Source organism: Dioscorea cayenensis, unplaced genomic scaffold (genome assembly GCF_009730915.1).
Source record: "Dioscorea cayenensis subsp. rotundata cultivar TDr96_F1 unplaced genomic scaffold, TDr96_F1_v2_PseudoChromosome.rev07_lg8_w22 25.fasta BLBR01001265.1, whole genome shotgun sequence".
Lineage (NCBI taxonomy): Eukaryota > Viridiplantae > Streptophyta > Magnoliopsida > Dioscoreales > Dioscoreaceae > Dioscorea > Dioscorea cayenensis.
This window is the reverse complement of record NW_024087656.1, coordinates 59614-70572: the sequence shown is the minus strand read 5'-3', so window position 1 is coordinate 70572 and position 10959 is coordinate 59614. Positions and strand designations below refer to the sequence as shown.

The 10959-nt window shown below is 36.8% G+C and overlaps 1 protein-coding gene across 1 annotated transcript; it reads left to right on the top strand.

The window, feature by feature from the left end:
- Nucleotides 1-954: 954 nt before the first annotated feature.
- LOC120256026 (protein trichome birefringence-like 26) lies at nucleotides 955-2657 on the top strand. Its single transcript, XM_039263801.1, has 4 exons — nucleotides 955-1195; nucleotides 1296-1385; nucleotides 1450-1727; nucleotides 1812-2657. Exons 1-4 carry the CDS (start codon nucleotides 1027-1029, stop codon nucleotides 2589-2591), a joined length of 1317 nt encoding a protein of 438 aa, XP_039119735.1. The 5' UTR covers nucleotides 955-1026; the 3' UTR covers nucleotides 2592-2657.
- The last annotated feature ends 8302 nt before the right edge of the window (nucleotides 2658-10959 follow it).

Sequence of the window (10959 nt, the reverse complement as noted above, 5' to 3'; positions counted from 1 at the left end):
GTTTTAGTTTCATTGATTGTGTGCTGGAGTATGTCAAGTGTTAAATCAAAGGTTCTATGATAGTACATGGAAGATTAAGCACAATATCACATCATTGCAATATATTAGACTGTAAATGAATTTCATAAAGTTGACATCATCCCAAGAAAGTGGAACCAAGCTATAAATAGGTTGCTACACAAAGTGAAAATTCTCTGGTATTGTCATTATATCATAATTAATGGATGGATCTACAGTGGTGACTGATACAGATTTCTGAAAAAAATGGGTTTTTAAATTTTTTTGTGTATGCTAGTGTTGCAATTGTATTGTTAAGCTTTTCGTAATCCTGTTCATTTTGTGAAATAGATCAACTACGTTGTAGGTCTTTAAAAAAAATATTAAATAATAATTTATAAATCAAATCATCTTACTCTTTACTAACCAAGCAAAACCTTCAAATTTAAGAGGGTATGTACTCTTCCAAAAGCTTCTTGGAGAAGAGGATCTCCATGGCGTTAATATAATAATTCTGTTATTCACACTCTACCGCTGAAATTAATCATTTATTTTGAATATGTTTCATTGGAAACCGGGGACTCAATATGATGGTTTTTCTTCTATCTTTGTGAAAACTACGCATAGGCGCAAGATGCCTTATGCATTGATGAACTTCGTGATACCGCAATAACGTTGAGAAATTTAGAAACATTTGCCTGTCTCCTCAAATTATGTTGTTGCATATTTCTTAATGCCAGAGATCCCACTTTTGTACGTACGGACAGACAATTATTGTCCTTCATATTGAGGAAACGACAACCACTACTCTGATCAATAGCAATAATGTATCACGGGTTTTATGGAATTTATCAATACGTGCAATCTATAGCAATGAATACAAAAAATACCGGAATTATAAAAAATTAATGACAGTCCTGTGCATGATAAAGGCTTTACATGGGAATAAATACATATATCAGGTACTTTCAGAGGCAATGTTGTATATTATCCATTGCTCTCTTTTTCTTTGAGAGCAGAGAGAAAGCAATGGCAGATGATGAAGTGGTTGGTGGCCTCTGGGCAATGCTAGCTCAGGAAAGGAGGAAGAGCATTAGCCTGATGTTCTTAAGGTTCATCGCTGTTGTTCTCTTGGCTGTAGCAGCTTGCTATCTCTTCATCAGCAACTTCAATTCACATTTACCAGCGACTGAAAAAAGTATAATAATCTTAGCTTCTCTTTGTTTGTTTTTTCGGTAAATTTTGCTAAGGTCGAAGATGAGTTCTAATTTAATATTGTATGGTTTTGTCTATTTCAGACACTTCAACGATAGACAAACAAGAACTAGTGAATATCTGGCCTTTATTGAAGGAATTGGGAGTTAAAGAACAGCAAGATTTAAAGAAAGGTAGTTTCCTGTCAGAAATAATTGAAACTTAGCTACTTAATTTCTGATCTTTGAGTTGATGCAGAAGTATGTGATCTTTCTGTTGGTAAATGGATACCAAAAGCTGAAGAACCATCGTACACAGATGAAACCTGTCATTACATTGCAAGTTATACAAATTGTTTGAAAAATGGGAGGCCTGATAGAGGTTTTCTTCACTGGAAATGGCAACCAAGTGGCTGTGACTTACCTGCTTTTGATCCACTCAAATTTCTGAATGCAATGCGCGATAAATCATGGGCATTTATTGGCGATGCAATCTTCCACAACCATGTTTATTCTTTGCTCTGCTTAACCTCGTCGGTAATAATCCAATCTCCAGAAATTTAAATTGGAACTAGGATAATACAGGTATATTATATTCTAACACATTGTTCTCTCATCCAGGTAACGAAAGCTCATGAGATATATTATGACGGATACAACACTAGGACATGGTACTATCCCTCATACAACCTCACCATCTATAGCATCTGGTCTCCATATCTGCTCGCTTCTGAGACTGAAAATGGACCGACCCATGAAATTCATCTTGACATCCTGGATAGCAAGTGGACTGAGATGTATAACAAGTATGACTACATGGTCATTTCTGGTGGCCAATGGTTCTACAAAAGAACAATCATGTATGAGAACAACGAAGTGGTAGGCTGCCATTACTGTCCTGACTTGGAGCTTAAGAAGATCGACTATGAAGTGGCTTACAGGAGGGCACTCCAGTTGACTTTCAAGTTCATCACTACATCTGAGCACAAGCCCTTCGTTGTCTTTAGGACGTGGGCCCCAAGCCACTGGGAGGATGGAGAATCGCCTAGTGAAAGAATTTGCAACAGGACTAAGCCATTTATAGAAGGGGAAATCAATGGTAGTAGTTCAGACCTAAAAATGTGGAGACTTGAGACTGAGGAGTTTGAGAAGGCTGCTGCCATTGGAGCAACGAATGACGTGAGAATGGAGCTCCTTGATGTTTACCAGCTTTCACTGTTGAGACCTGATGGGCATCCAGGTCCTTATGGGACTTACCATCCATTTGACGATGATCCGAGCAAGAAAGTTGAGAATGACTGCATCCACTGGTGCTTGCCTGGTCCTATTGACACCTGGAATGAACTGCTCATGAAGGTGATCAATCGAGATGTTCGTGACTCTGTGTCTGCTTTTCTCTAGATTTTAGTACCTTTCCACTTTATTTCTTGTGTGTGAATAATTGGCGGAGACAGTCATGTTTCTGTATTGTTTTGTTTTTTTTGTTTTGTCTAAATGCATTCAATATCTTTTTTCTTATTTTCTTATTTGTTTTTCTTATTTTATTATTTGTTTTGTGTATCGGTGTGAAGGAGGTTTTTTTGTTTTTAAATATGACAAACACATATATAACCAGGGTGTCAATGTTAGTTGTGATATATAGTACTTTGAGGTATAAAGAAGAGAAAAAGATAAGAAATAAAATAATGCAAAAGTCTTCAAGTTGTGGGTAATACTTTTCTTTAGGTTTAATTCGCTTATATCTAATTTTAAACCTTGGATGCAAATTAGATTAAATGAGGTATGATATTCAATCTTTTGAGCCAGACATTTGAGAGAGCCTGAGAAAGCCTGAGAGACCTCTTCCCTCCGTCTGACTGGTCCTTCTCCTTCTTCCTTCCTTTGTCCATGGCAAGTGAGGGCGGAAAAATCCATCTCCTGTTCCAAACCCTCCCCCGAAATACTGGGCCCAGGTTGCTTCTGCCTCTGCTCATGGGCTAGACTCTTCACCTCTTTACAATCCACAAATCTTTGCCAAGCTTAAGGATTCATCCTCTTATTTTGTTAAGCTTGATGGAGATGTCATTTCTCATGCTCGTTTGAAGTTTCAATATTCTCTCTTTGGAAAATTTTCGATAAGTCACCACCATTTGACCAAGTGAAGGCCTTTCTAATGGCTAAATGGGAGGAACATGGCGAGATAATGATCTCTGATCTCCCGAATGGTTTTCTACTTACTCGCTGCCCATCCCATTCTGTGATGCAAAAACTTCTTGCTGATGGCCCTTGGTCTCTTAATGGCTTACTCCTTCAGCTTTCTTCATGGCAGCCCTTTTTCGAACATGCTTTTACTAAGCTTACCTATGCTGCCATTTGGGTCCAGCTTCATGACCTTCAGGTTGAGTTCTGGGATGGTGAGTCTCTTGAGACCATTACTGCTCATCTTGATCCAGTGATAAAAATTAATGATCTCACTCTGTCTTTAACTGGATCAAAGTTTGCCCGGATTTGCATTGAGATTAATCTTTCCAAACCCTTGTGTCGGGGTTTTTGGCTCGGCGATGACTCACACCAAATTTTTGTTGTTGTTCTTTACGAAAGATTGCCAACGTTCTGCTATACATGTGGTGTCATATGGCACTGTTCTAAGTCCAATTCTCATGCAGCGGTGACCAGGTCTACTTGGATTTCTCCACCCCCTCGGTTCCCCCCGGGGTGGAGGTTAGTCCGTCTCAGCCTGATGTTGCTGTTGCCGGTGATACGAACATGAACGACCCTCATGCTGAACCTCAACCAGTGGATTCCGACTTTGGACCGTGGATGCTTGTCTTTCGTTGGTGTGGCCAGGCTCACGGTCGTGGGACCGACTCCAACGTTGGTCACGCGCCCAGAGATGTGGCAGCCACAGAGAACACTGTCCCCCACTGGCCATCATGTGGACTCATTTGGTGGGACACGTGGTGCTCGGAGGGGACGCGGTCGTGGTGGTTCCCTTAGATCTCGTGCCTTTCACGCCGAATTCATTAACACCAATAGGACCCCCATGGACGACTCCCCTATTGTTCCCGATCCACCCATTGTGATTCCCTGTGCAGGTGCTGTTGCTTTGGATGCTTCGCCTTATCCCTCTGTCAAGGCATGTGGTAGCGTCAGGGGTGGCGCTTGATGTCGCTTTGCTGGTCTCCCATCTCCCATGCCGATTTTTAACGCTCTAACCCTACCCCTTTTCTGGCTAGCCCCGAGTCCCAAAACCATATATCTGATACTCCATTTCCCGAAATATCTGATAACCCTTGTGTTCCCACTAATCGTGCTCATCCCAATCCTTTGAAGAAGGCCTTTGAATCTCACCCTCTGGAGTCCTTTATTCCTTCAGTCGTTCCCAAGAACTTAATCCCTTCACTGATCTCTATCTCGTCAACCTCATCACCCCTAGTCGTCTGAACCTCCCTTCCAAACCATCCCCATTTTCTATGGATCCTTCTTGTCCTCTTCACCAGCAGGCCGTTGATAGTATTACTGCTGCCTTGGTTGGAGAGGCCATGAGAGACAATAGTGGAAGTGATGATTTCTCCGAGGAAGAAGATGATGAGATGTCCGACGATGATGAAGTTGATGACCTGATGACTCTTGACCAATTTAAAGAGGAAGCTCATCGTGAGTCTCACATAAGAAAAGGAATACACGAAGGGATAGTAACCCAAAAGAAAGGAAGAATCGATCAGGGAGGCTCTTGCCCCTAATTCCTTGCCTTGCTTTTTCCCTCTTCTTAGGGAGTTTTCCTTTCCCTTACTTTCCTTCTCTTTTGATTGTTTCTTATGATAGCTTTTACTATTATTTGCTAGAATTGTAGGGGAATCTCGGCCCGAGAGACCTCTTCCTGTGTTTTTAACCTCGTCAAGAAGCATAAACACTATCTTGTTTGTCATGTCGAAACTAGAGCCAACAACATCCATCTTAATCATTTTTGCTCCTTCATCCCTGCTTCCTGGGATTGGGCAACCATCTTAGCTAAAGGGTTTTCTGGTGGTATTATTGTTCTCTAGAATAAGAATATTGGTCGTGTTACCCTTATTGTTGTCTCTCGGCAGGCTTTACATAATTTTTCTAGTTCTGCTTTAACCTGGTGCAATAATCAAGGTTGGTCTGCTCGTCTTTGGGCCCGACTTGATCATTGTTTGATTAACACCATTTGGATGGATAAGTTCTCTTCTTACTCTCTTAAGCATCTTTTGAGAATTCTTTCTGATCATACTACCCTCTTACTTATTCTCTCCTCTCATAATATTAATGCTTGCAAAATGTTTCATTTTGAAAATTTTTAGCTTGACTTCATTGGTTTTCGTGAGGCTGTTAGAGAAGCTTGGTCCTTGTCACCTCATGGTAATCCTATGCATGATTTTTCTCATTTACTTTCCCGTACTCGGTTAAATATTATGAATTAGAAACGTTCTGGCCTTACTCTCTTGATGTTGTGATTAAAAACTCTGAGGCTACTATTGTAGCTTTGGAGTCTACAAATTCTTCAGGTTGCGATGTTTTTGTTAAGCTTTCAAGCCTGCATTCTATGTTTACTTCACTTCATCGTCAAAATTCTTTGCGTTGGGTGCAACGTGCTCATCTTCTCTGGTTGATGGATGGTGATCATAATACTACTTTTTTTCATAATTCAGTTCGTATTCAATACCATTATAATTATATTTCTCAAATTACTGATCTTTATGGTAATTCTATTTGTGAGCACTCGGATATTGAGATCACTTTCACCCAATTTTACTCTAATCTCTGGTCGGCCCGTTGCAATAGCAACTAAGTTAAAATTCTTAATTCCTTCGAGTGATCTTCCTTAGAATGCTTTGATCGGATGGTTGCTTGCTTACTATGGAGGTAACTTGTGAGGAAATATACCGTGTTGTTCTTGATCTTCCTTCTAGTAAGAGCCCTGGCCCTAATGGTTTTAATGCAGAATTTTACCAATTTTTTCGGAATGACATTGGTGATCAACTAGTTCCAGCAATTGAATGCTTTTTTGGTAATTTTGTTATTCCTTCTTCTTGGGGTAAAACTTTCATCGCCCTCATACCTAAAAAAAGATAATCCTTCTGTCGTTTCTGATTGTCTCCCCATATCCCTCTACAATGTTTGCTATAAAATCATCTCCAACTTTCTTACGAATCGCATTTTGACTATTCTCCCTACTTTAATTGGTAGAGAACAGTCGGGGTTCGTAGTAGGTTGTTGTCCCTTTCATAACATCATTACTTTGCATGAGGTTGTGCATTCTTTTAAGCAATAGATTAATGACCCCACTAGGATGATTATCAAAATTAATTTTGAAAAAGCTTACGATACCATTAGTTGGAGTGCAATTCTTACCACCCTTGCTAAAATGAATTTCCCTAGTCTTTGCATCTCCTGGATTAAAACCTGTTTGAGTTCTTGCTCTTTCTCTATTTTGATTGATGGTCATCCTTCTACTTGGATTACTTCTTCTTGGGGTGTTCGCCAGGGTGATCCCCTTTCTTCTTATTTGTTCATTCTAGTCTCTCAAAACTTGACTACTATGCTCAATTCTGCCCTTAATTACAATCTCATTCCTGGTTTCAGCAACGATATCAGATCCAATTTTAATCACCTTATGTATGCTGATGATCTTGTTCTTGTGTCTCACACTTCTAGGTCTGGTGCCCGCAATATCAAACTTTGTCTTGATATTTATGGTAAGCATTTTGGTCAACATTTAAACACTTCCAAGTCAGAGGTTTACTTCCCCTCCTGGTTTAATAAGCGAGTTCAGGCTAGCATTTGTTCTATTCTCAGTATCAATTATGCTTCATTCCCTTTTAAGTATCTTAGAGTGCTTTAGAAGCTTGCTGTTTTTGTCTTTAATTCTATGATTGATAAAATCCGTCGCATTTGCTCTAGGTGGCAGCACTCCAAATTATCTAAAGCAGCTAAAACCGTCTTAATCAATTCCTCCCTTCTTTCCTTTCCCAGCTATTATCTATCAGTATACTCTATCCTTGACTCTGTTCTCTCTGCTATTAATAAGGCTGTTAGGAATTTCTTTTGGCATCAGGGTGGCAATGGAAAGGGTATCCATGGTGTGGCTTGGAATAATATTATTGATTTTAAATCTAAGGGGGCTCTTTTGATTCGTAATCTTTAAATTGTTAGGCACTCTATCATGGTAAAGCATGTTTTTAAGTTTTAAACCATGGTGATGCTATTTGGGTTGACATCTTGCATTTTAAATATGGAAACTTCAATATTTGGAAGGATTCCATCCCTCCAAAATGTTCTTCCTTCTTCCGAGGTCTTTGCTCTTCTGCGAATGTTTAAAAACCTCATTGTTGGATTAAATCTGTCAATGCTATTCATACTTCTGTGCTTTAAGACCCTTGGTGTTTTGATGTTCCCTTAGCTTTTAAACCTGCCATTTTCAATATCAATCTCAATCTTGACTTTGTTAATCTGTCAGTTTTCACTATTGGAAACATTTTGGATTATTCCAAGGTAGGTCATTTTTTTTGTGATTCTCTTAATGATATTATTAACAAATTGGGCTCTATTGATCATAATGCTTCCAACCTTTGGGTCTAGTTCCCTATTGTTAATAAACTTAACATTGCTTCCAATGTTTATCAAGTTTTGAATTGGAGCTATTTGGATTCTAGCCATTGGATTGGTTGGCATAAAATTTGGACTATGAAAACTGCTCCTCATGTGAAGCATTTTCTCTTATTGTTATTCAAAGGCTGTCTTTCAACCAGTGAGCATCTATACTTTATCAACCTTGGCCCGCATAGCTTGTGTTCCTTTTGTGGTCTTAAGTTTGAGAGTATTGAACACCTATTCTTCAGATGTTGCAAGACCTAATGTGTCTGGTCTCATATTGTAGCTCTTATTGAAAAGCGCATTACATTTCTTGGTGGTTTCTCTGATGGTAACTGGCTCACAAACCCTAGTGGCTCTACTTTCATTAAATCTGTTATTGCTGTTGTTTCTTGGCACATTTGGAAAGCCCGTTGTGACTTGCTTTTTCGACATAGTCCTCCAAGCTTTATGACAATTGCCAAGAAAGGCTACTGCTTTGCTAAAGATTACTTCCAATCTCATATCAAGTTTGCTGGCAAAAAAGCTCATATTGAATAATTTCACCTTTGTTAATGAATTGTTTCTCTTCATCTCCACAGCTAAAAAAGTCAACACTCAGGTATGTCATGTTGGCTTCTTTATCACTAATGCTAATTATAATATTGTTATTGCAGGTTGTTGTCCTCTAGACTCTTACAATTGCCTGGATGCTGAACTTCTTGCTTTATCATTAGCTCTTCAAACTACTACAAATGACTCAATTTCTATTCGACGCATCTTCATCTCCAACTCTGATATCTACCGCTTTTATAAATTACTATGGAATCATTTGATTCTATAGTAATTTTATACTATCAAAATAGTATCCAAACACCCATTATTATACTTTCCTACATAATACTAAGGGAGTGTTTCGTTGGAATGGGAGTGGGAATAAAATAAACCCAAACCTTTGTTTGGATGGCATTAATGGAAATGAGAGGGGTGGGTTGGGGAGTGAGCAATCCTTCCAAAAATGGGAGTGCTTATTCATTAAAATTTACCCATTTATTTAATAATTAAAATAATAATTTGATTTAAATAATAAATAAATAAATACTTTTAAAAATAATTACTAATTAAAATAAATTAATATAATAATTAAGTAGATAATTTTAATAATAATTAATAATTAAAATGAAATAATAATAACTAATAATTAAATTTAAATATTTATTTATAATAATCAATTAGTTACTTATTATAGTTGATTAATTACTAATTAATGATACCAACAAAATATCCTTAATTATTTTAAAATATCTTTAAACATGTAATTAGTTATTTATTAAAGTTACTTAATTACTAATAAATGATATTAACAAAAATTTAAAGATTTGGGGAACTATGAAAGCTAAATATTTATTTATAACAATTAATTTACTTTTTTTCATTTTATATATATTATTCATTTTGCATAAAGGGCATAATAGTAATTTTATTATATATATTCACTTTTCCCATTCCTAATAAACTATCTGTCCAATCTCTTCAAGTTTTCATTCACATTCCTTCTATAATCCCCTCATTATCATCATTCTTCCACTCCTCTCTATTCCATTTTTTGCAACTAAATACCCCCTTAAATTCTATAGGAATGACCACTATTTTTATAAAATTTAGTGGTATCCAAACAGAGCCAGAATAATAATGTGCATCATCTATGAAACCTCATGCCATACGAGAAAACACAATACTATAGTATCATCCAATCCTTAAGAATTCCTATGGATACTCTTCCCAATGTAGTACGTCACCTATATGGGAGGCGGAAGGCCTTAGACTTGGGAGACATGGAAAAAGGTGTAGAAATGATGCTATTTTTATTTCACTCTTTCGAAAACTTTAAATTACTTATAGCTCCTTGCCTTTTTAACAATTTATATGACATGATAATTTTCAATAAAATTATAATTTTTCAATAATTAAATAAGAAATTCATAAAAGTATGGCCTAGACCTAGGGTTGGTAGGAGAAAAAGAAATATCTTGAACAAATTGGACCCTCCCCTTGTTTCTAATTTCATGGGGTTAATTTAATAATTTTATAAATATATGTTATTAATAATTTAAAATTTTTTATGGTGTGTCTGGCTCCATAATAATGCATATAGTTTTGCTCCTGTTAATATTTAAAATGTTCTAAAACATGCAGCATCTTGGTGACTTATGATATTTTCAAAATTGTGTTTCACTTTACTAGTATGCCAATATTTCTTTTGACAAAGTGAAATGCTATACTGTGATATAAGTTCTAAAATTAAAAACTTAAAATTAATTTTATAACATCCCACATCATATATAAGTTGGTTAGTTAAATTAATCTAATCTTACTCGGCCATAAAACTCATATAATTGGATTTAACCCAATTTTCAAGTTATGAATAGTAGATGAGTGAAGTATTCAGTAAGTCTATATTTATATTAAGCAAATTTGAAGCTTTCCATGTGCATGAGAAAATATCCTGAAGGATGTGGACATTCTGTTCCGAGCTAAGTTCATGGGTGACTCTCTTGTTCCTAAATTTCCTTTAGTGACTATTCCACAGGGTTATCTAAACAAAATTCCCCAAGGATCAATTTATTGAGCTTATAATATCAACCTTAATCTCTTCCATTAGAAATGAGCCAAGTATTAAAATGAAGAAGATTAACCATGCCATCAAAAATACTCTTTCATTTTCTTGAGTATTGCTTGTTCATTTTGTTGAAGAATGACTTGTCATTAAAAAGACAATAATGGTACAGGAGATGCCTATGCCACAAGAAGTGGCCATAGGCCAAAACAAACAAAAGAAAACAGAAAATACAAAATGATCCCATGTGGCTATGACAGTACCATCCAATTTACACCAGTTATGAATCTTATGATCAATCCCACTCTTCTATATCCATGAATAATTGGGCTCCCAATGTCTCTGAGCTGCGTAATGAAACACGTGTTGTATCACCTTTGAATAATCATGTGATATTCAAGATATTATTAAACACGGTTTTTGTCTGTATTGTCTCAATTATTCATTGTGAGCTCAAAATGCCCATGTCTTTCTATGCATCAGCTGTAAATTCCACCTTCCAATTTTGTTTTATTTCAAAGTTGCTTCCATTTTTTTTGGCCTTGCTTGGAATCAATCATGCACCTTGTTTTATTTATA

What these genes read in the sequence shown, in the direction of transcription:
- LOC120256026 (XM_039263801.1), top strand. Translation starts at nt 1,027, where the DNA reads ATGGCAGATGATGAAGTGGTTGGTGGCCTCTGGGCAATGCTAGCTCAG. An exon ending in TTTACCAGCGACTGAAAAAA is followed by an intron (nt 1,196 to 1,295) that starts GTATAATAATCT and finishes TGTCTATTTCAG; the next exon opens with ACACTTCAACGATAGACAAA. An exon ending in ACAGCAAGATTTAAAGAAAG is followed by an intron (nt 1,386 to 1,449) that starts GTAGTTTCCTGT and finishes GAGTTGATGCAG; the next exon opens with AAGTATGTGATCTTTCTGTT.